The sequence below is a fragment of the Malaya genurostris genome, chromosome 2 (assembly GCF_030247185.1).
Source record: "Malaya genurostris strain Urasoe2022 chromosome 2, Malgen_1.1, whole genome shotgun sequence".
Taxonomy (NCBI): domain Eukaryota; kingdom Metazoa; phylum Arthropoda; class Insecta; order Diptera; family Culicidae; genus Malaya; species Malaya genurostris.
In genome coordinates, this window is record NC_080571.1 from 274,412,408 (window position 1) to 274,438,559 (window position 26,152).

The window sequence follows — 26,152 nt, forward strand, 5'->3', positions numbered from 1 at the left end:
AACTCGGTAAGCTGATTAACAAACTAACAATGAAAATCAAGTTAGGTCAAGTCAAGCCGGCTGACTTCAGTCAAAAAAAAAAAAAACAAACAGAGTGAGAGTTTGGGTGAATTGAATAGGCAAAACTGATTTATTCCAGTTCTGGAAGACTCATCTGCTTGCCGAACGTACAGAAAATCAGCAAACCAAAGTAATCCACCACGATCCAAGACCCCTCCACACACCCGGATTCCCATGTCACACAGGATCCATTATTCCTTCCTTCATCTGGGGCGACCGAACAATGCTCGTCAACGTAATCCGAAATAATTCCGCTATCCGGGGACGGAAATAGGTCAAAGAAAGAAGCAACTCACCGTCGGCTGTCATGAAGTCGATCAGCTCTTCCAGCTCGTGCGACATGGGACAGTCTTCATTCGAGGGCAGGTTGTAGTCAAGTGCGGTGTAGACGACAATACCGAGTTTCAGTAGGATCTGAAAAAAAGAAAAGCAAAATAATTAGTTATGGAGTTCAATAATTTGATGCCCGATTTTCATAACGAATTTCGCAAATTTGGTTAATGAGACAAATAGATTTGTGCGCTTCGATATTTCATCATTTGACCACTTTTAATTGACCGGTCAAAAAGCTATCTATTTCTGATAAATCAATGTTTTGGACTACCCCTCAACCACTCACTCAGTCCATCTCAACGGAATCGGGCGGACTTACGAATGACCAGCTTAGTGTCAATCAACACACCCGAACGCGACCACTCGAATAATGAACGAGTGATCATCAACTCGTGGCCCGCACTCAGAAGAAATGAAGAATTACAATCTGCCAATCTTGTCAATGGGTCAGTAAGTCATGTTTACGATATCGATCACGGCACAACAGACGGACACAACAACGATCATGGTTGTTGTGCTTGCGATCGGTTTCCGAATTCCACACACCTCAGCTTGATTCACTTCACTTTTACTTTTTTTCGAACGACGACAGAAAACATAAACAGATTGTGTTTGATCCCGTCGTTCAATCTTTTGAAGGGTTCAGTAGAAAACAGTGATCATTTACGAAATGCCCGCCTAAATTTCTGTAGAAGAATTGAATAAGGAAATTAGGCATTTATGGTTACAACTGAACGTTTTGTGGGAAATGCTCTTAAGGATTTCGAAACTTCGGCAAATAAACTAATCTAATATTACAATTCTGTCGTTCAAATTGAACCATCAAGCAAACGAAACGAAAGTTGTGCTTGCAGTTAAATTTAAGCTAGAATCTTAATAATACAGTTCCGTAAAGCTATTGATCAAAGTGATGTTTATAGCAATTTCAAATTCGTTTTTACCGAAACATTTACAAACAAAAGCTTACGATCTGGCACAGTGTTTGCAGCTGCAGACAAAAAACCTAGGATGTTGTGACAAACAAGATTATGGACATTTAGGGGTTAGTTAAATGTTGTGCTAGGGCACATAACCGTTTTTATTATTTTTACGTTTCGTCTTTGACTCATCAGTGCAGAGCAGTTCAAATTGAACTGCATAGTGCTAAACTTGGCAGTTCAATTTGAACCGCTAAGCAGACGTAAAGTTTCTGCTATTTACAGAACACTTTTTGTTTTGCAACGGAGTGCAATGTCTTTTCTGAAGTGCCGAACGAAAACGTGCTTTCGACTATTTCTGGCCGATGCAGGTTTGGTCATTTAGGGGTTAGCACCAAAAAGTGTTCTGTAAATAGCAGAAACTTTACGTCTGTTTAGCGGTTCAAATTGAACTGCCGAGTTTGGCACTAAGCAGTTCAATTTGAATTGCTCTGCACTGATGAGTAAAAGACGAAACGTAAAAATAATAAGATTATGGATTTTCGAATACACAACCAGAAATATCTGAAAAAGTTGGCCATCTGGAGCTGCAAAGATTTGATTTGAAATGACATACGGAAAAATAGGACATCAATCCACCCAACAGCTCTCAATTCTGCCCAATTGATAAATATTGGCCAGTTGTCAAACAGAAGATGAAGAAGAGTGGAAGAGTAATTCAGAAAGCGACAGAGTTGAAGCGATAACGAAACGCAATTGCCGCCCACACGGAGAACCCTTCGATCATAAAATTGCGATATCGCAGTTTTTGATTTTTGCGATAGTTGATTTAACTAATTTCTTTTTGATTCAACCAAAATGGTTTTTGATTTGCATATATTCAAGTAGCTGAAAAATATGTTGTTTTGAATGCTGTCAAATGCCGGAGACAGTTGAAAGCAAAACAATAATTGCAATGCAAAATCAACAACTTTTTTAGTTGAAATCTGTTCGCGTCGCTTCAAAATGTCAATGAAAACAACACCGATGGTTAAAGCGTTTGGTGAAATTGTGTTCATTCGATTTGAGAATTTTATGATAACAAGTGTTTATCTAACAGCGGTGTTGTGATAAAGTTAACCTCGTTTGAAATGAAAAAGATTTGGTGACAAATTAGAAAATGTTAATGAATGATCATCTCGTAATCTTTCAGGTATGCGCAAAAATTTTATGCTTCAAATTCGATCATTATTTACTTCCTGCAGACTGTTTTACTTCCAGCTGTTTGTTACCGATGATGATGTTCATGCATTAGCAATAAAACGCTTTTTGACATGAATTTAATTTATGAAAGTAACAGGAGCGAAGGGTTTCAAACGCACAGAACGCGCTGCGATTGAATGGCGCGTTTGAATTTCCGTCGCAAAATTCCAATTCCCAGCGGTTGATACACACAAGCTCATATAAATTGACTAAAATTATCAGTGCATAACTTTAGTTCAACCGTTTGAAGGCATCATTTTAGGTAAATTTAATAATTTCGCTAATTTACTCGCCCCTCCGGGCACTTTTGCTGATTAAAAACGTTTTTCTACATCAATCATTTCCGATCGAATCAGAAGTATTTTTTTAGAATTTAGATCTTTACTGATCTCAAAACAAACAAACAAATAAAACCGATTTATTTTTCAACTAACAGTATTTTGTTTCAATAACAACACCAGTTATTTCAACTAAAATATTTGTTGAAATTGAAAGGTATGTGTCCTCACTAATTGACAGCATTTTTTTTTCAAACAGTTAAATTAGTTGTTTCAACCATCGTTTCTGCTAATCGAAAAACAAAAATGACAGTTTAGTTAAAACAACAATCGATTAGTTATACCAAATTTTAACCAATCGAATTCAGAAAATCAACTAATATTCTGGTTGAAATGGGATCGCGGGTGGTTCCGTGCATATTTGCCAACAGAGTGTTTGAATTTTTTTCATAGATGTTAGTTTTTTTGTGTTTAGTGCACATAACTAGTTATGTTTTTATTTACATTTCGTCTTCGACACGGTGGAGCGTAACAGTTTATGTTGGACTGTAATATCACCATACAGTTCAACATAAACCGCTAAGTAGATGTAAAGTTTATATTATTTGCAAAACACTTTTGCATATGTGCCGAAGCGCAGTGACTTTACCGACGCGCCGAACGAAAATGGTTTTTCAACTAACTGACCGAATACAGGTTAAATATGACGAATTTCGTGCCAAATCATATTCGCTGTTAGCAGCTCTCTCCCTCTGATTCGAATGAAACTTTCTGGACATGTACAATATGTACAGAAAGCCACTTTGCATATTTTGTTTTTCCAATACTGATCTAGTCTGTCTTCTGAAAAGGGCCGAACTTATTTTATCCATTTATTTCAAATAGCTTTTGTCGTATCCTACAGAAAAGTGATTTACTAGTGATGTTCAAAAAAAACATTCAAATTTTTGAATAAAAACACTGGGAAAACCCTTATCGAGTCTCACATTGAAAAAAATGACTTTAAAATGTATATTTTGAAAATCTTTTTTTTTTCAATGTAGGATTCAAATAGACGAATATCACACCAAATCATATTTTTCGATATTTTTCAATAAAAATACACTGGATAAAACATTCCATTTGGACAAGAAAGAGTGTCTATTTCCTTCTTGGAAAAAATGAACAAAAATCAAACATGATTTTTTTTAACGATTTGACTTGCTAAAACCAATTTTTTCAGTGCAGGATTTAAAAAAAATATTTCAGAATTTAAACTAAAAAACTGACTGATTTTGTGAACATCACTAATACAACACATTTCCGTAACCTTTGTCATTTTTCCAATATAACTATTTGAACAAAAATTGAATCAATTTTCTAAAGACAGACTATATCAATTAAAAAAAAAAAAAAACAAAATATGCAAGGTGACATTTTTGTGACAAAGAAAATCCAGATGTCCAGAAAATTTCATTCAAATCGGAGAAGGTACTGCTAACATTTGTTCAAGTTGACGCAAAATTCGTCACATGAGAGGTAGCCTGTATTCGACTAGTTAGTCCAAACCCCCATTTCGTTCGGCACATCGGTAAAGACAATGTGTGTGTTTTGCAAAGAACATTAATTTTACGTCTGCTTAGTGGTTTACGTTACACTGCTAAGTGGTAAAACAGTTATACATAAACTGTTAAGCAATGACGATTCGAAGACGAAACGTTTTTTTATCAAGTATTGCTGCTTCATCGTAGGTGTTGTGTGTGGTTTAAGTTGCTATAGATGCGCTTTGTTGTATATTGATTGTAGTTGATATTTGGTTCGATGCTAAAAGCATTTTTGAAGCAGATATACCGGGTTCACTAGTTACCGTCCTTTCCGCAGTTTCAGTGCAAGGTTTATCGTAGTGTGCAGGTTGTTCACAAAACTGGCATGTAATCAGTTGATTCTCATAGGTAATCAGCGTTTTACACGGATCTCTCCTGCCTTGTCCACAAATGATGTAAGAAGGAATTGCCTTTTGTAGTCACGTAAGTATCACTCGCACGCCATTCCGGACACCGGTGAAAAAATTCGCCATACTTCCCTTTTGATGGAAAGAATTTCTCCGTACTGCGATATATTTTCCGACAAACGGGAGAAGATTAACACATGGATCAATAAGTCCCGAGACTAAAGCAGAGATGGCGCTCGTATTAAACAAGTAACCACGTCTTTCTGGAATACTAACCTTTGCTTGAAACGGGTCAAAATTTTAAGTCGATCCGACCAGAAACAACTGAGTTATCGAGGTTGGAGTAATGTCGTTTTGTAGTTTGTTTAAAAAATGGAAAAAAAAACGAGTTTCGTGTTTTGATAAAACATTGTTTTTTAATGGGTAAAAACACCGTGCAAGCGAAACAATGGATTGAAAAATGTTATCCGGACTCTTGTCCATCAATAGCAACGATTTGTCGGTGGTTCGCCGAGTTTAAACGTGGTCGTACCGACACAAATGACGCGGAACGCTCGGGTAGACCTGTGGAAGCCGTTACACCGGAAAATGTGAGTGAAGTGACAAAAATTATAATGAAAGATCGTAAAGTGAAGCTCCGTGAGATTTCTGAGATGACACAGATATCATATGGAAGTGTATTTACTATCCTTCATGAAAAATTGAGCTTGAAAAAGGTTTTTTCCAAGTGGGTGCCGCGATTGCTTTCGATGGAACAAAATGCACCATGCCACAAGTCGATGAAAACAATGGCGAAATTGAACGAATTGGTCTTTGATCTGCTTCCCCACCCTCCATATTCGCCAGATTTAGCTCCCAGTGACTACTGGCTCTTTGCTGATCTTAAAAAAATGCTTCAGGGAAAAAGATTTGGCTCACATGAGAAGGTCATCGCTGAAACTGAAGCTTATTTTGAAGCGAAAGATAATTTTTTTTATAAACATGGTATTGAAAAATTGGAAAAACGTTGGAACCATTGTATCACCCTAAAAGGTGATTATGTTGATGAATAAAAATAAGTTTTGCAAAAAAAATGTTGTTTCCATTGTTAGTCTCGGGACTTATTGATCCATATGTTATGTACACGTACTTCTAAGGCATCGTCCACCACATGCACGGGGATTTTGTATTTAACATTCTCTCACTCGACGCTGTGCACCTCGTTGCAAACCGAAGCGAATCCAATTGTATCTCTTTCACGTTTAAACATAACTTTCAAAGAGTTGAACGCCTTGTTAAATTGAATTTCAATTACATTAATAGGGTCTAGATGCATTCGTTCTTTGAAAAAGATTTCAAATTCGTTTGCTGCGGGTCTAACTTTGCAGCGTTTGAAAACAATACAAATTGAATTTGGTCTTGTAGGCCAAAATTCAGGCTTTTATAAATCGTATTTGCCCATTTCGTACACTCTATTGTTCACTACACTGTATTGTCATTGTTTCTGTCGTTTCGACTGTGTCGGATGAGATACGAACACGATCTGGGGAACATCGTTATTACTATTCTATGCCTAGTTTGTTGCGTGCATTGTTAGCTGCAGTTGGCGGACCTTATCCTACATTGGTTGCAAATGATGACTTCGTTGATGAAAGTGTTTCATTGATATTGATGACTGTGGCATAACCCTGCAGTACTGTTTGGGGCCGGTGTATAGCATTGTCTTCTTGATACGTTTAACACAAGGCTTACCGTATTGAACAGCGTTTTGACAATATTCACATGTAACCACCTGATTGTCGTAGGTGACAAGGAATCTACATGGAATCCTTGTGTCCTGACTGAAAGTCAATGATGAAGGTGTAGCCTACTTTAAGCGCATGCGTAAATGACATACGCGATTCAGAATACCAAGGAAAAAGTTCATCCACTCTTCCAGTCTATGCTCATGCACGCACTTCTATAACATTATCTTCCATATAAACTGATATGTTGTGCTTGATGTACACAACCCGATCAACAAGTTTATAACAAAAAGTTTTTTACGTAGCAAGTTCGGATATAATTTTAGCCTCGTTAGTAGTTAAAATATCAAAATTTTCTAACAAGTATTAAAAAGAGAAATAGTTTATATACGATGTGTTGATCGGGAATGGCATTGTCTTCAGTGAATCGCATTGCTTTCAACTCCTTAACGAACAACACGTAAATAACATTTTTTGTCTTCAAAGATTTGTTTTAGTCTCGATAAGACGTATAGCCGCCTTTAGCTAGTTTTAAATTTGATCAGTATCTGACGACGAAACCAAATTGGAAAAATGATATGCGAATACAACGCAAATTTTTGCGAATTTCATTACATAGTTGTGATCGAATTTTTCAAATCTGTTTTCCTCAGACCAAATTCAATTCTTTCAGTTTTTGCAATGACAGAGTGGAAATATATATTGGAGAAGCCAAATGAATGAGAAACTCACAGAAAAGATGATTTTTTTTTGGCAAAAGATACACTCAAAGACAGAACTCGAACCTGCGTTCTTATGCAATCCGTTCATACGCGTTTACCATTCCCACCACCCTAAGACTAGTGTTTGTTGTCTGATGAACAGAGAAGATGTTTGCATATATGATACCGGTCGTGAGGCAGCTAGGATTTAGACGATGTTTGATGTACGTTTACCAAACGCAGTCTTGTGGTAGTGATGTGTCTACCACAGCTCAGGGTGGTGGAAATGGTAAACGCGTAGGCACGGATTGCATAAGAACACAGGTTCGAGTCCTGTCTCCGAGTGTATCTTTTCCCAAAAAATCATCTTTTCTGTGAGTTTCTCTTTCATTTGGCTTCTCCAATATATATTTCCACTCCATCATTGCAAAAACTAAACTTAGTTATGACGACCAAACCAACTAAAAATTAATAAATCGTTCAATTCTTAGTTTTGCAAAATTGAATCAAATGCAGTCGTTTAACATCAAGATGCATTCGCTCCTTAAACAACCCTTCAAATTCGTTTCGGAGGCAGTGCACAGTGGTCCAAAACGGGAAATTAGCGTGACAAAAATATTTTCACTATTAAATATTAGTTTTTTGAAGTTGGTGTCTTCACAAAAGTTGTTTGTAATCAAAGGGCGCTCCTTTTTATGAAAATGTTTCTGGGGTGGTCCTCATTTAGATTGAAATCTGAAATCTAACTTTCTTAATTGAACTCAAAAATTATTTTGTTGTACAATAAAGTTGAAGGAAATTTTATTTTGAGCAACTTTGCTGAAAAAGCACCTCTCTAGCTTTTTATTTGATCGAGTTACATAAATTTTTCCGAATAAAAGTAGGGAGGCTCCTCAAAATTCACTTTTTTTGTTCTAACTTTTTTTGTGAAACGTTCTACGGAAAAGTTGTCTTCAGAAGAGTTGTTGTACTAATCATTGCGCACAATTTTGTTCAACCAAGCTTTTTCATATGAGCTAAAAAGTTATGATTATTTTTTCATGAAAAACTAGTCAAGCTTCAAATATCAATATTCATTAGATGCCAGATCGACAAATATGTATCCTATGCGGTTCCTGAAAAGTCATAATATAAGTAAAAATTCAAGAGAAAATTGTGAGGGTGTTATTTTTTTAACTTATTTAAATTAGTTTTCAAAATACCTTCAAAAAACTCAAAAAAATTGCATAACTCTTAAACGCCTTAACGTATCAACATACTTCTTTCTTCAAAATGATAGTATCAAATTAGTTCTACAAGTGTTCCATACATTGTCCATTCGAGAAATGAGACACACAAAAATTACAGCCGAAAATAGATTTGTTGTAAGTCAAAGCACTTCCTGAAACACAAAAAAATCATTAGTTTGTTAAAATGAGTAGAATGTACTTATTCGAACCAAAACTCATTGTGCGCCGTTTTCCGGATTTTACAGGCTATTCGTTACACAAGTGGATGAGAAAGAAGGGCCAGTGTCGTAGGCGTCTCGGCACGATGTGAATAAAAATATTTGCATTTTACTAACTAACTGCACTAACTTGTTGGAATGGTTGTCGAGATCATGAAAATTTCTGTTCATAAATTTTGTCATGGCCAACTAGTTCGGAACAACCATATTACACAGTATCTCTAATCCTCAGTTGCTCAAACTCAATTGAAGTAGTTATTTTGGCAATAAATTAATTAAAATTGTTTTGCAATCTATTTTCAGCTGTAGTTTTTGTGTGTCTCATTTCTCGGAAAAAGGAGCGCCATTTGATTACAAACAACTTCTGTGAAGACACCAACTACAAAAAACTAATATTTAATAGTGAAAATATTTTTGTCACGCTAGTTTCCCGTTTCGGACCATAGTGCAGTGTTGGCATTATCGTTCTCAAAAAAAATCAAAAATCGGGAATCATCATCAATAACAATCATCATTGATTACCGTATGAATAATCATCTCCGATCATCATGACGAGAATCGTTTGATTTTCTGAGAATGATATTGGGGCCACATTATCGCCCTTGATCGGTGTTGCGAAATTACGAAATAATCAAATATCGCCGCTCAGTATGAGGCAAATATCATTCCGTTCAATATCACTATAGTTATATTCTATAAACTATCCAGTGATAATGAAAAGATAATCATTCAATCAATTCTCTTCGAGTTGGCATAGTTATCGTATCCTACGCTTTGAACCACCATGCAGGGAAAAACTCAATTTGAACTGCTATACGTGAGAAAAAAGGATGTTTGCTTATATTAAAAACACCGACAAAAAATAATGTCGATTTTCAAGGAAACTAAGTAACTCGCAATATACTCGATTGAGTTTGCGCACCCAACAGTATTGATGATCACGCTCGATATGAGCACCCACTGTTTTGCCGTACATTTCCGGCTGAAAATTATTTTCACTGATTTCATGGGCAAACAATCGAGCATATTCTCTTCAGCTTCAAAATTGTAGAAATTGAAACTCACATGACAACACAACTAATTGATGAAAACCTCGAAAGTATCACATAACAATGGAATAAATTTTACAATTAAGGTCACCAGATACCACGACGATGCGTGTTTCAACCTAGTCCTCAATTCAATTTCAGAGCAGAAAGTTGCAGACAAAAAAAAATTAGCCGACAATCACCCGCGAAGCAACTTCGAAACGAGAGCAAGCGGCAATGAAAATAGAAATTCTGATTGCATAATGGCAAATCGTATGCAATCATAATTTTACGGTACAAGTCATATGTTATACAGAGAAGAAGACGAAAAAAATACTACGATGTTACGCTCGACGACCACCGGCCAAGCGGACTGCCGGCAGTTTTTTTTTTTTGTCTTTTTTTTTCCACTCACTATACGGCCTCTGCACCCTGGTGCTAGTCAGTCTGCTCGATCTAACCACGAGAAATCTGTTATCATGTAGTCGGAATTCAGTTCCAGTATTTATCCGCCTCACTCACTGGTCAGGAGTTTCGAGGTGTTTCGATTCTGTTCGAATTTAGCACGTAACGTCCGGTAAATCGTTCAAAGTCTTGAAATGACGTTCACATGGTCGATGATTACGGTGACCCAGTGACAGTACCTCCGGTCAATCATCATTAGGGAAATCTGTGCTTAACTCTGGCAAGCAATATGACAGCCGCTGGTTGAGGGAAAATTGAGTTCTGTAGAATCGCTAAAACAGTTAACCATTAACGTGGTCATTAAGGTTTAGTTGTTTGTCGAGATGTTTCAAATGCAACAAGAACGGTGGGATAAGAGAGATCCTAGGAGTGTCCACATGTCATTATATCGTTATTACATACGACAAATATCATTTCAAATTTCCGCAACAAAATGAACTTAGGTAATTGCATCCATTTTCTTCTCAGCTTTTGCGTCCTTCTATCATTTGCTATGTTTGTTCAGTGCATCGATCTAAAACGTTTTTTTCTTTCTAAGCTTGGCTTCGCAATAGCTAGACATAAGTACTGTTACTTTTTTTGAACCAGGTTCTTTAATCGTGAGATTGCTGTTTAAAACACGAAGACATTGTATCAAAGTCAAGGAATTCAAATATGACATCTTATTTTTTCACTGTATATTATCGACGTTGTTTTCGTCTTAAGGTGTGAACAAAAACTGTTATCGGCGGAGATCTGTGAATAGTTCCAGTTCTTCTCTAAGAAACTGTTTACGATACCGCATCTTGTTGATAAGATTTGTGAATAGTGTATACAGCAGATGTTTGATGTATGTAACGAGATATTCAATTCACGTAACATCTGGAAGTATGAAATTAACTCTATCACGAGATTATTTCATGAAATAAATCAGTTGAACAGTCAAACCACAAGTTCTTCACTGTTCTTTTCGAGGGAGAAAATCTCATTCCATTTTAGTTTTGCTTCAGCTTTTGAAAACTCCGTTTGTCACTCAAATAATCAATTCATTCCGCCACCTTTTCATGTCTGAGGCGTCCCCAGAAATATTTTCAGTCTTTCATAGCTCCGGCTGAACTAGTTTTTTTTTTTATATTGACAAAATTATAATCTATAATCTGTATCAGTGCCTCTCGAATGTAGTGACAAATAGCCAAATCAACCCACTAAATGATCATTCTGTGCTATATCAATGGAAGAATGCATTTTTACGTAGGACTACGCCTTTCTTTACTGTATCGACCTGGGAGTTATATCGCAAATTTCCACACAACGAGAGCGTTACGAAAAAACTTTGGATTCAATTTTCCAACAACTCTTTTTTGTTCCATTATTTGCTGTAATTGTTTCGAAAATGTTGTAAGTTTATACCAAATATCATGTTGCCCGAACCACTTTGACGTACAGGGCGTAATCCATGTTGATAATGTTATTTGATTAGGGTAGAGTGGTGAAAAACCGACCTCAACAGGGAATACTTGTAACTTGTGAAATGATTTATATAAACTAAGGAGTGTATCGAAAATAAGCTATCCACATACATTTGTGTTGTACACGGAAAGAAATCTGTTACTGCTGTCATATTTAGAAAATCATGAAACCAATCATTTTAACTTCTCATGAAACCATGAGCAAAAAATCTTCTCCCGTGAAAATTAATCATGATCCAAAAATGCGTTACTTGTGGAATGTATTTCTTTTAAAGCTCGTAACTCCAATTTTCTATCCGGATATCACTTTGAACCCTCTGCCTCAAGTGATGTGATGGATTGTTTAATAGATTAATGATAAGACAAAAAGTGTTGGTTTACCCACCGGCTGACAGAGAATTGACAACATAAAGATAATGAACCGAAAATTGACATCCTAAGTTTTACATTTTGTATGAATATATCTGAATGTATTCTTACATATTCGATGTGACTGTTGTTGTTAAAACAATATTCCGAGAGATAACGAAAACCGAAAAATAATTTCGACTGTAAATTAGGAGCACCGTCTAACGAAAATAAGATTTTTTTTGTTCAACCAGTTTGATTAATTTGTTTCATAGATATAAAAACACAAGCTGTATTGATTCACCTAAATATTTCAAATAAGACGATTTTGCAAACGATGTTTTGAAAACAATCGATCCGCGGTATTTGCAAGAATTCAACATAGAGTATCTTTTTAAGAGTTTTGATTCACACGTGTATTTTCATGCAGTTCATTTATGTTTTCCAAATTCTGAAACAAAAAATCAAATCTGGAGCAATGAATGCAAGTAAACACGTTATTTCAGGTGTCGTGCTTGTTCAAAAACATATTTAAATTGTTGATGCTTCAGATTAGAAAAAAATTCGTTGTGCTTTTCACTGTTTTGCTATTTAAATGTACATAATTTGAGACATTAGTTGAAATCGTATAAACAATACGCCACACACTTTCACACCATTCCATTTAATTCATTTCCAAAATCTTCATATTTGAAACCATAACGCCTGAATTTATGTTGCAAAGATTACCATTGTAGCAGAAACACGCCTGAAGTTATACCCAACAACGTCAAATGCGTTACGCTAAATTTCAACGAAATCAGTCCAAATGGATCATGATCCGAGAACCTTCAATCATGGTGTATTATCATAACATGAAAATATACTATTTTCCCCAAATCATGACTCGTTTTGCTCATTTCTTGAATCGGAATTTTGCCCGTGTACGCATGTATTTGTGATGGGTTTTGATACTCAGATCACAGCATGCTGTGCGTTTGGTTGTCAGCTTTCGTTTGTTTACTTGTTTGTGCGTTTGAAATTCTGCGTTTTCAAATTGCCGCGTATTGAAAAAGAAGTGAAAATTAAGGTTCTGGACACATGGCTAAGTTAGAAGGGTATTACTATACGAAAATTGACGAAGCGGTTTGGAATTCATCATGCCAGTGTTAAAACCATCATTAATAAGTTTGGGGAACCCTATTCTTTGGATGAGCTAACAGGAAGAGGCAGAAAACCCGGCTCTTCCAACCCGAAACCGGACAAGAAAGTGGTATCTCTAAACAGGACTCAAAAACCCTCCCAGGTCCACAATACTTTACTGTCGTCGTTAGGGAGGATGTGAGCGATGCGGACAGGTCGATTTAAGTGGAAAAATTCGGTCGAAAGGTACTGGTATGGCAAGCAATATGTTTCTGTGGTTTGACGTCAACAATTTTTTACACTACCGGAACTATAACTGCAGAAATCTATCGATATGAGTATCTCCAGAAAAGATTACTGCCTTTATATAAGAATCATAGTACACCTCCACTGATTTGGCCGGATTTAGCGTCGGCTCACGATGCCAAAACCACTGTCAATTGGCTTGCGGAAAAGGGTATAAATTTCGTTGGGAAAAATAGGGTATAAATTTCGTTGGGAAAAATATCAATGACCTCAGCTTCAACCCATCGAACGTTACTGGGCAATCGTGAAGAGGGTCTTCAAGAAGACTGGTAAGGCAGCTGTGAACAGTTCAAAAAAATTTGGGCTCAAGCGTCCAAAAAATACGATGCAACACTTGTCCGGAACTTGATGAAGAGCGTTCGATCAAAAGTTCGAAAATTCGTGAAGGAATAACTCAAATTTCTTCCGGTTTTCATTATGCTCAAGTTTAACCTCGTAAAATAGAGGATCAATTTTTAGTTTGAATAAAATATCGTTATTTATCATAATTTGAAAGAAAAATGTGTGAATAGCTTATTTTCGATACACTCCTTAATGACCAATCGATTCGATACTTTAAACATACTCACCCTGTTTTTTCGGAGAAGGAAGTGAAATCCGAACAATAGTCAAAAGCTTTCTATTTTTGTAGACGATGAATCTTTTATTTCAGTTTAGGTTAGTGAAAATCGACTCTGTTGCCTCTGATAAAATGAAGAAGTATTCGTTTTTTAGCTTTTGAGCACTATTTCCGGAGCCGGGAGCTGGGAACCGGTATAACTGAAATCGGTTCGTTTGACTAGTAACTAGCGTAAACTACAAATTGAAACAATTTTGATCCAAATTTAGGAGAATTTTTTAATTTATATCGTTAATTTATATCGGCTTTAACCTAGTTACGGTCATTCGCCGGTACAAAAATTAGGAATTTTTGCATCGTCGCTCTATATGACAGGTTGCAATTTCATACACACTACCCTGTATTTCCAGAACCAAATGCCAGATCTGGGTACTTTTCAATTAAATCTGAGTTTGCGAAAGTCGATTGGGCCGTTTTTGATAAATTAGAGTGCACTTTCACGGTACTTCCGGAACTAGGAACAATGATCCGGTATACCCAAAATCCACGTATTTGGTCATCAACTAACAACACATGCCTAATTGAAAAATTTCACAGTTATTTGAATGTACTTGGCTTGATTTTCTCGTGTAATGTGAGAACACTGAAAATGGAATTTTTAAGCTTATTAGCTTGTAACTCCGGAACCAGAGGTCGTATCTGGATAAATTTCGATAGGGATATATGCGATTGTAAGACCTTTCATTTGAGCCTACGCTTGTGAAAGCTCGATGAACGGTCTCTGAGAAAATTGAGTGCACTTTTTCTTCATTTTTATGCACATTTCATCCCATTACTCTCGAACCGGAAGTTCGATAAGGGTAAAATTCGATAGCAACCTATGGGATGAAGAGACCTTTCATTTGAATCTAAGTTAGTGAAAATCGGTTCAGCATTTTCCGAGAAAATCGAGTCACATTTTTGTTACATAAACACATACATATGCATACACATACACACAGATATTTTGCGTACTCGACGAACTGTCTCGAATGGTATATGGTATATGTCCTCCGAGCCTCCATTCAAAAGTCGGATTTCACAGTGATTGTATAGCCTTGCTATATGAGAAGGAAAATATTTTGCTTCGTCTAATTTTCGACCCGATGTTATGAAGGTAAGTAAAACTTCAAACAAAGGTTCAAAATAAACATGTACTGAAAAATACCGTTCCCGAGATACAGCGGAAGGAAAATAAAATTTACTGGAAACTTTTATTTTTCTTTCAATTGATGTTTTTTTGTTTAATTCAAAAAAGAAGCTAATTTTCGTAAAAAAAGATGTTGTTTGAAGCTTTCATACAATGCTGGAGATGTTTGATCTCCCTCGGCCAGATAGGGTCTGAAGTTTTTGAAAAAAGCCTATCGAAACAAAACTCTAGAATCATGGGCCTTAATCTTTTCGTATCTCTTACTGCGAAGAAGCAATAGCTCGTCGCACAGGCCCAAGAGTTCTGCTTCGTTTGACTTGACTTAAAAATCATGATTTGCGGTGTCCACTGTATCTCTGCGCAGACTAATCAGAAGTGAACAAACGAACGCAGCATAGTTAAAGTAGAAATTTTTCTAAACCACAACGTTTTTGTTTGATTTTTTTTTTAAATTTTTAATTTTTGGTGATTGTTCAAAGTGAAAACTACGATTTTGCACGAAAAAATTCGCCATTTTGTAGTTGTTAAACCTCCACAAAGTAACAAACAACGAAAAGGAAAACGTTGGAGTCTGGTTTTTTATATGTAGAAAGTGAGTGCAAAATTTGAAAAAAATTGGTGCAGTAGTTTTTGAATGACGATGGACACGGACTTTCAAAACCTGCTTTCAAGGAAAACGCGTTTAAAGGTTTTGCCTTTCTCTATAGAAAGGTATTAGAATTGCTGGAAAAACCGACTTTCGAACGGAGCCTCGGAGACCCATAGTGTTATATACCATTCGACTCAGTTCGTCGAGATCGGAAAATGTCTGGGTGTGTGTGTGTATGTATGTGTGTGTGTATGTGTGTGCACTTTTCGAAGATATTTGAACGCGCTCAATTTTCTCAGAAATGGCTGAACCGATTTGAACAAACTTGGGCTCGTTTGAAAGCTACTGTCGGGCCATTGATCAAGTTCGAAGATCAAATGGCTGTAACTTTTGGTTCCGGAGATATGATTGTATAAGTGACGTAACCGACAAAAAGCGTTGTATTTGAACGCGCTCAATTTTCTCAGAGATGGCTGAACCGATTTTAACAAACTTGGGCTCGTTTGAAAGCTACTATCGGATCATTGATCAAGTTCGAAGATAAAATGGCTGTGACTTTTGGTTCCGGAGATATGATTGTATAAGAGACGTAACCGACAAAAAGCGTTGTATTTGAACGCGCTCAATTTTCTCAGAGATGGCTGATCCGATTTTAACAAAACTTGGGCTCGTTTGAAGGCTACTGTCGTGCCATTGATCAAGTTCGAAGATCAAATGGTTGTGACTTTTGGTTTCAGATATATGATTGTATAAGTGACGTAACCGACAAAACACGTTAATTTTTACCGCTCTTATATATAAGGGTGCCAAAATTTTGGGATCACCTCTATTCTCGTTAAGTTGTAGTGCTCAAAAGTTTAAGCACCTCGAAAAAAGCCATCATGCATAATTTGACCTAAATCGGACATGCATAAGGGGTGCTGCCCGGTGGTAAAGGTTTGACAATTTTCGATCTTGAAATAGCACCATAGGGGGGAGTACATGAAATTTCCAAAATCGAAAATTTTTTTTGATTTTTGACTCTTAAAACTGCATAAAACATCGAAATTTAGTGTCATCTCAAAAAAAAAATTTTTTGAAAAAATCAACTTTCTGGGATTTTCATATTTTTTCTAAGTCCCAAAAAGTCGATTTATTCAAAAAAAAATTTTTTCGAGATGACACTAAATCTCGACGTTTCATGCAATTCTAAGCCTTTTGGCATCAAAATTTTTTTTTCGATTTCGAAAATTTCATGTACTCCCCCCTATGGTGATTTTTCAAGATATATGAAAATTCCACTAAGTGGACTAAGAAGGGTTTTTGCCTTTCTCTATAGAAAGGTATTAGAATTGCTGGAAAAACCGACTTTCGAACGGAGCCTCGGAGACCCATAGTGTTATATACCATTCGACTCAGTTCGACGAGATCGGAAAATGTCTGTGTGTGTGTGTGTGTACACTTTTAGAAGATATTTGAACGCGCTCAATTTTCTCAGAGATGGCTGAACCGATTTTAACAAACTTGGGCTCGTTTGAAAGCTACTGTCGGGCCATTGATCAAGTTCGAAGATCAAATGGCTGTGACTTTTGGTTTCGAAGATATGATTGTATAAGTGACGTAACCGACAAAAGGCGTTGAATTTGAACGCGCTCAATTTTCTCAGAGATGGCTGAACCGATTTTAACAAACTTGGGCTCGTTTGAAAGCTACTGTCGGGCCATTGATCAAGTTCGAAGATCAAATGGTTATGACTTTGGTTCCAGATACATGATGAAAATAAGTGACGTAACCGACAAAACACATTGATTTTTACCGCTCTTATATATATATGGGTGCCAAAATTTTAGGATCACCTCTATTTTCGTTAAGTTCTAGTGCTCAAAAGTTTAAGCACCTCGAAAAAAGCCTTCATGCAAAATTTGACCCAAATCGGACATGCGTAAGGGGTGCTGCCCGGTGGTAAAGGTTTGACAATTTTCGACCTTGAAAAAGCACCATAGGGGGGAGTACATGAAATTTCCAAAATCGAATTTTTTTTTTGATGCCGAAACTCTTAAAATTGCATGAAACATCGAAATTTAGTGTCATCTCAAAAAATTTTTTTTTTGAAAAAATCAACTTTCTGGGATTTTTTTTTTCATATTTTTTCTAAGTCCCAAAAAGTCGACTTTTTCAAAAAATGTTTTTTTCGAGATGACACTAAATCTCGACGTTTCATGCAATTCTAAGCCTTTTGGCATCAAAAATTTTTTTTCGATTTCGAAAATTTCATGTACTCCCCCGTATGGTGCTTTTTCAAGGTCGAAAAGAAGGGTTTTTGCCTTTCTCTATAGAAAGGTATTAGAATTGCTGAAAAAAACGACTTTCGAACGGAGCCTCGGAGACCCATAGTGTTATATACCATTCGACTCAGTTCGACGAGATCGGAAAATGTCTGTGTGTATGTTTTTAGATTAGCATCACTGTTCTTATACAAATAGGCAACGCAAATGTCAAGCACTAGTTTGGAAAAATGATGCTGACTGAATAACATAAACACTGAAGCATGCTTTTGTGAACTACTCGAATCAATCTGAATCAATTGGTGTCACAATTAGTATCCGCAATTATTTAATAAAAGTATGAAATATATTTTCATGAGACTGTTATGAAAGAAGAGAAAGGCATTATCACACCACTAGGTGGATTAAGAAGGGTTTTTGTGTATGAAATCAATGGAAACAATTAATTATTCCAGGGATCCCGTAGGGTCTAACATTTTCAAAAAATCATATTTTTGCCTTTCTTATATAGAAAGGCTATACAATCACTGCAAAAACGACTTTTGAACCGAAGCCCGGAGGGCCGAATGTCATACATCATTCGACTCAGCTCGACGAACTTAGCAAATGTCTGTGTGTGTGTGTGTGTGTTTGTGTGTCTGTGTGTGTCAAATATTGTCAGTCGCTTTTCTCGGAAATGGCTTAACCGATTTTCACAAACTTAGATTCAAATGAAAGGTCTTACGGTCCCATACAAAGTTCCTGAATTTCATTTGGATCCAACTTCCGGTTCCGGAATTACAGGGTGATATACACCAAATATGTGAAAATGATGTCACTCACTTTTCTCCGAGATTACTAAACCGATTTTCACAATCTTAGAATTTAATGTAAGGTCTCATAGTCGCATACAAAATTCCTGAATATGATTTTGATCCAACTTTCGCTTCCGGAATTGCAGGATGATATGCACCAAAAATGGGAAAATAACGTCACTCACTTTTCTCGGAGATGGCTGAACCGATTTTTACAAACTTAGGTTCCAATGAAAGGTCTTGTGGTCCCATACAAAATTCCTGAATGACATTTGGATCCGACTTCCGGTTCGGGAGTTATGGGGTTAAATGTGCAAAAAAAATAAAATATGTGTTCTAACTTTTCTCATAGATGGCGCGACCGATTTTCACAAACTTAGGTTCAAATGAAAGGTCCTGTGGTCCAATACGTAATTCCTGAATTTCATGCGGATCCGACTTCCGGATCCGGAAATATAGGGTAAAGTGGGTTAAAAATTGTATACCATCACTGAAAATGGGGAAAAACCTTGAAAAATTTTCTAAATCGACCTCAAATCTTTTCCAATTGATAGTTTTTATCAGTAGACGGTCAAACAAACCGATTTCGATTATTCTTTTAAGAATCGAAGAAAATTATTTTGAAGAATACCACAGTGTTATATACGATAGTATGATTGATATGAGAAAGGCATCATTACACCACTAGGTTGATTAAAACAGGTTGAAACATTTCAAGAATGTTTTGTCAAGTTTTGAAGTAAATCGAAGTAGAAATATTGGACCTGTGCGCCGAGCTCTTGCTTCTTCGTAGAAAGAGGTAGCCATAACTTCTAGAAATTCGTTCCAATAAGCTTGAAAATTTCACAGAAAATTCTTGAAATGTTTTACTACAACAAAATATAAAGAAAATAATAAATGATTTTTCAAAAGTGTTAGACCCTACCCCCCCTTAACGTAAAGTCACTCGGACGCTTATGGTTTGGTAAGAAATTTGTATCTGTCGAATCGAAACCAAGCTTTTCGTCATTCCCAAAACGATTTACTTTGAGCTAATTATGCAGGATTGTATGGTTTAATGTATAACGTCCTTAATTTTAGTTTGAACAAGACGCTGTACTATATGACTACCCAGCTATGACCACTGATTACGAGAAGTGATGCAAATTAGACAGCAATTGCATCGCAGATTATCTTTCGAACAATGGCTCAATGAAAGAATGCTAGACAACAAAAACACAATCCTCTTACGCCAGCAACCTTTCGGTACCTTGACTGTATGCCGACACACACACACGTGTTCCAATCTTTCCACGGCAATACTGTTTCAAACTCGCGTAACCGTAAAGATCGGCTACAAACAACCGCAGGGTGTAATCTAAAATGAACAAAAAGGAAAATACACAGCCCATCGTTAGCACAAATAGATCATCCCAACAAACATCCCTTGCTGCGATGGCGGTCAACCACCAAGTTGGCAAATAGTTTAGCACGAATTTTTTCCGAGCTTTATAAATTTTCATTTGCAACGGTTGTGGGACGATTAAAATCTTTGCGGACTGTCGATGGTCCGTTAACCGAGCGTGCATCTCTATGGCCGCAGGTTGTTCCGAAGATTCGAAGGCCGTACAATGTGTTCAGACCATAGCCACCTAGCAGTATTGGATGGTAATATTATGAAAAATCAACTTTGCTGCGGTGATTTTGTTCAGTAGTTTTTCAAGACATAAATTGGAGGTTTATTGACATAATGGAGCTTTGACCACAACCAGCAATACTGGTTATAATTTCAAATCAAAAACATTGTTTTTATGGATCATCCATTTGGAATCTAAATAATTTCTAATCATTTGTATAGCTTCGAAATCTGCTCTCATTATTTCAATAGCGTCTTAAATTCAGCTTTCTACTACTTCTTAAGTACCATTACTTATACTTGCTAATAATTCAATTGCGAAGCATCAAACGACCCATAAAACAATACTTTTCCATCACCTAACAAACAGAACTAAAAACAACGAATTACCACACGGTTTAACAGTTTCGTCAGCTTGAAAGCAAAAGTGAACAACTGCTTTAGTCGCATTGAACTAGAGCAGCACCCCCCTCCTCCCTCGTCCGCCCTTCCTCGGCTAGCCAGCAGCAACAAATCCCATTCATGGCGCGTGAGGAGTAAGAGCAAAATAATCTACGATTGAGGATGATATTACGGCACCGTATAACTGGCTACTCGATGGAAATTGATCTTCTTGTGTTCATTTTCACAAGATCGCAGCGCACTGTTGACGTCTGCATTGGTCAAGCGGGGGTTAAAAATTATACCAGAAGTCATTTTCAGCCATCAGCCAGTTTCGTGGTCTGGCTGGCGACGTTCGACAGCTGTGGACGGAACGAGAGAACGGTTAACGGATGCACCCATTTCTCCGCAAACGGTCCGTTTGTACCCTAAACGATCCGTCGGTTGACTGACGATTGACGACGACGATGACGAGGATGCGGTGGTCAACCGACCGGCCACAGATGGAATTCGTGAAAGTGATTGTCTCGGAATTCCTTCAGGTTGTCTTCGAAAGCGGCCAGGTAGTGTGCGCTTGGTAGAAAAGTGCTTTTACCTCATCATGACTCGCCAAATCGGTGCCCGGCGTTTGATGGTCTGATGGGTTCGATGTTGTCTCAATTAGATCGTTGCAATACTTTGACTGGCTGGGAGCTGCAAATGAGCTAAGTCAATAATAGCATCAGCATCAGCAGCTGCTGCAACAACAACAATAACCGCAAAAATGCTTCAGTCAGAGTAGGAACCATTTAAATTAATTCAATTGTGAGATTGGCTTAAGCTACAGACAATCTCTTCGGCGGATGGTGAGGATGCTGTCGGTATGTCGGTATGTGCCATTTTTTCAAATTGGCTTCGTTTATTGAGGAATTAACAACATCGCCATGGATTGGATTTCAGCTTGGCCAATTTCAATACGGAAAGTGAAACCAAGTGATTGTTGCGCTCTTTGCTTTAACATGAAGTGGAACGATTTTTAGATATTTGAAAGGAAAATTTTCTGGAATGCTATCGGTAATCACTTGCGTCAGCATGTTTTCAAGTATGATTTGTACGCTAAATCAGTTTGAACATTAGATTATGCTAAATTATTTTCACTTCCCAAAAACAGTTGATGATCCAATGAAAAATCGAAAACTGTCATAGCTGCGAAATAATCTTCTATTACAGAAATCCAGATCTCTTGGTATGGAAACTAAACCTACAAATTAAACTGCTTTGGCATAACAAAATCGATACTTGTTGAGAACCTTTGAACTAAAAACAACAAAACTATTTCAATCAATAGCTCAAGTCCTAATATTCAACATTCTCTGGTGCATTTTGAACGCTCCTGTAGGTTTCCTGTTAACGAAATTCATGTAATATGAGTTCTTGAAAAAAAGCTTCGCCATATCACAAACAATGAATAATCTAAAGCCGAATATTAATATTATTTAGTCATCACAACTACATACAAAATTATCAGAACACCATAACTCGGCCCTCCGGGCATCGGTTCAAAGTAGAGATGGGCCATTCGTTCGCGAGCGGTCCAAAATAACTAGTTCTTGTGAAAGAACGAATGAGTAGTAGTTCTTTTTTCTAGAACGCTAGTACCTCAGTTAAAAGCCATAAGACATTTTTTTTCGCTCGCTTAACCTTTTTCGAGCATGGTTATTTTTTTCCCCGAAACCGAAACCTCAGTAAAAAATTCGTAGGACCTTTTTTTTGTTCGCTTAACCTAACACAACTAAGCGCTCGTTTTCTCTTAACACAAACAAACCAACTATGAAAAGAACGAACGAAAGGCTCTGGAGAACAAGTTCTTTCAATAGAACTCTGCATCAGTTCACTTTGAAATGAACTGTTGCGCACATCTCTAGTTCAAAGGTTGGTTTTCACAGCGATTGCATAGCCTTCTACAGATAACATATGGGCTGAAAAATCCCGGGCCTAACATCGAGAACACGATTTTTTGGTTCAAAATTAACTTTATTCATCAACGTAATCTCCATCAAGAGCAACGCAATCATTTCAGTGCCACTCGAACATTCCAATACCACTTTTGTAGAACGATTTATCTTTTGCCTCAAAACAGGCTTCAGTTTCAGCGATAACCTCTTCATTCGTGCGAAATTCCTTACCGGCGAGCTTTTTTTTCCAGGTCTGTTACTAGCCAGTAGTCGTTGGGAGCCAAATCTGGTGAATACGGTGGATGTGGGAGCAATTCGAAGTTCAGTTCATGTAGTTTTGCCAATGTTTTGATTGACTTGTGACACGGTGCGTTGTTTTGATGAAACAAAATTTTTTTCTTTGTCATATTCCGTCGTTTCGTTGCAATTTCAACCTTCAAACGCTAAAATAACGCTTTATAATATTCACTGTTAATGAGATTTCCATTCTCAAGATAGTCGATAAATATCGAACCACGCACATCCAAAAACAACCTTAACTTTTTCAACCGATTGTTGTGCTTTCGGGTGTTTTGGATGAGGTTCACCAGTTGCTGTCCACTCAGATAACGATCGTTTTGGTTCCGGACTGAAGTGATGAATCCATGTTTCATCCATTGTCATATATCGACGTTTAAACATGGCCAAACACTGCTCAGAACCATCGACACGTTCTCGTATTTGGTAAACAGTGAGCACACGGGGCACCCACTTTGAAAATACTATTTCTTGTTTTCGATCATTCAAACCGATTGTGTGAATTTTTTAATGTTTTCTAGTGTTACCGCCTCATTTGGACGTCCACTGCGTTCTGCATCATCGGTGTCTCTACGACCACGTTTGAAGTCAGCAAATCAACATTTTATTGTTGTTTCTGATGGAGTCTCCATAACACTTTTCAAGCCATTGCTTCGCCTCAACGGTATTCTTTCCCATCAAAAAGCGGAGTAAAATTAAAACACGAAATTGTTTTTGATCCATTTTTCTGAAAATAACAAAAGTATCATCACTCTTAGCACAATAACTGACAACCTAATGAAGAGAATATCATGAAATGTTAACAGCTGTCTTTTGAAGGTAAGTATAACCTAAAAAAATTTACTGCAATAAAACTAGCACCATCTATGTGCCAGGCCCGGAACTTTTCAGTCCATGTGTTAAATTGATAAAAGTTTCTTCTAGGCTTTTTTTATGTCTATTTCCAGTATGCTCAGGGTCCGGTAAAAATAGACCAAAAAGACCTACAAATCAAAATAGTTTTGAACTCAGTTTAGATTTAATTTTTGAGCCCAATTGGTTTTCTTTTATTTCAGCATCACTTTTAATGATGGTTAAAAATTTTTGGCACGTATAACTATGTATTATCGAAAAACAAAAATCGGATCCCAATAAAGGTAAACAACTCAGGCAATCGTTTGAATACAAGCTTTTTGAAATCATCCCTGAGGAAACTATGAAGAATTCAACGCACTGAGTAAGCCGGGGTAAAAAAAATTAAATAAAAAAACTGAGTCGAATGACATATCACTTCATTCTTCCGGTTAAAACTTTTATAAGTTGAGTTTTGAAGTTATTACATAACGTTTTTTACTGAAAGTACAAAATGAAATGAATTCAGAATAAAAATAATTTATAGATTAATCGAAGTATCGTCCGTCGCTAGTTACTACATTTTCCACCTCTCAAGATTAGAAGCACCAGACGAAAGTATTCTAACGTGCCATATCAAACTTTTATATACGCTTTATACACGAAATCGAATAAGTTATCTCTAAAAAGTAATGCGAAATTTCTGAAATTGATGTTTTGCCTTTCTCATATAGGTTATGCAATCACTGTGAAAACCGACTTTTTAACCGTGGCCGAACGTCATATACCATTCGACTCAGCTCGACAAACTGAGCAAATGTATGTGTGTGTATGTAACAAAAATGTGCACTCGATTTTCACAAACTTAGATTCAAATTAGATTCAAAGGTCTCTTGGTCCCATAGGGTGCTATTGATTTTCACCCGGATTGGACTTCCGGTCCGGGAGTAACGGGGTAAAATGTGCAATAAAATGAAGAAAAAGTGGCCTTGTAGTATCATAGGTTGCTATTGAATTTCATCTGGATCCGACTTCCGGTTCGGGAGTTATACGGTAAAATGTGCAAAATTAACTAAAAACGTGCAATCGATTTTCTCAGAAACCGCTCATCAAATTTTATGAACTTAGATTTAAATAAAAGGTCTCGTGATGCCATACGGAATTAATGAATTTTATCCGGATCCGACTTTCGGTTCCGGAGTTATTGGGTAAAGTGTGTTCAATATTGTGCACCGTCACTTATACCGGTGAAACAAAAAACGCAAAAAAATATTCTAAGCTGGACTCAAAACTCCACAAATTGATAGCCATTGTCATTAAGCAGCTAAACAACCCGATTCTGACTATCCTGGTTCGCAGTTTTCGATTAACGACGTCATATGCTCAAAAGTGGATCTCACTCACTTTTCTCAGAGTTTGCAGAACCGATATTTCCAATCTTAGGGTCAAAAGAAAGGTTAGGTCTTATGGTCCTACCAAATAAATACTGCATATTTTCGGATTCAACAAAAAATTAAACCTTCGTTTAGAATATGATGGCAATATCGTATAAAAACTTCAAAATTTGAATAAAACTAGTAGAGTTTGTACGTCATGTTTGTTGGTGGCCGTACAAAACGACTTCGATTATACTGGTTCTCGGGTTCCGGTGCTGGAATGCTGGATGTACATAAAATAGTGAGCCCACTTCGTTTCCTTAAGGATGACCTACGCGAACAAAGCACTGTTTCGTTCTGTAGGTCAAAGAGAAACATTTTGAAAAGAATACCACAATTATATATATATATATATATATATATATATATATATATATATATATATATATATATATATATATATATATATATATATATATATATATATATATATATATATATATATATATATAAATCTATGAAAGTTTCCCATGCAACACTTTTTAATTGCTTGTCATTCTCCGAAGCAACCAAAAAATATAGTCTCTTATTTTCTAGTTACTAAAGTAGGTGGCTTTTTTTTTCTTTTTATCTGTGGAATTAATTGGAATAAAAAGTTGACTCAGGATACTATCTTTTAAACCACCTTCTCGATCGTAACATTTGTTATTAAAGCATACGAAAAATCCGCATATCTATCTTACTGTTTGTTGTCGACATTTGCTCTTCAGAGAATGATGTCGTCGTAAAAGGAGAAACGGGTGAAAAATTTGCTGGCGTAACGAAAATTCGAAATAGTCGCATGTCAAGTTAAGAAAATTGTTAAAGAAGACCAAATTGACGTGCCAGCAACGTAAAATTTTTTTTTTAACAGCCGAACTAGTCGCACGTCAAGTTAGCAAAACTGTTAAAGGAGACCAAATCAAATTTGAAAT

The 26,152-nt window shown here is 36.7% G+C and overlaps 1 protein-coding gene across 5 annotated transcripts in view; it reads right to left on the reverse strand.

Moving 5' to 3' along the window:
• Nucleotides 1-26,152, reverse strand: part of LOC131430115 (protein spire) — a 463,276-nt gene that overhangs the window by 259,207 nt on the left and 177,917 nt on the right. For all 5 annotated transcript variants that reach the window (XM_058594819.1, XM_058594817.1, XM_058594818.1 and 2 more), the window contains exon 3: nucleotides 357-474. In XM_058594819.1, coding sequence (XP_058450802.1) covers nucleotides 357-474 — 118 coding nt within the window. The remainder of the gene's footprint in view (nucleotides 1-356; nucleotides 475-26,152) is intronic.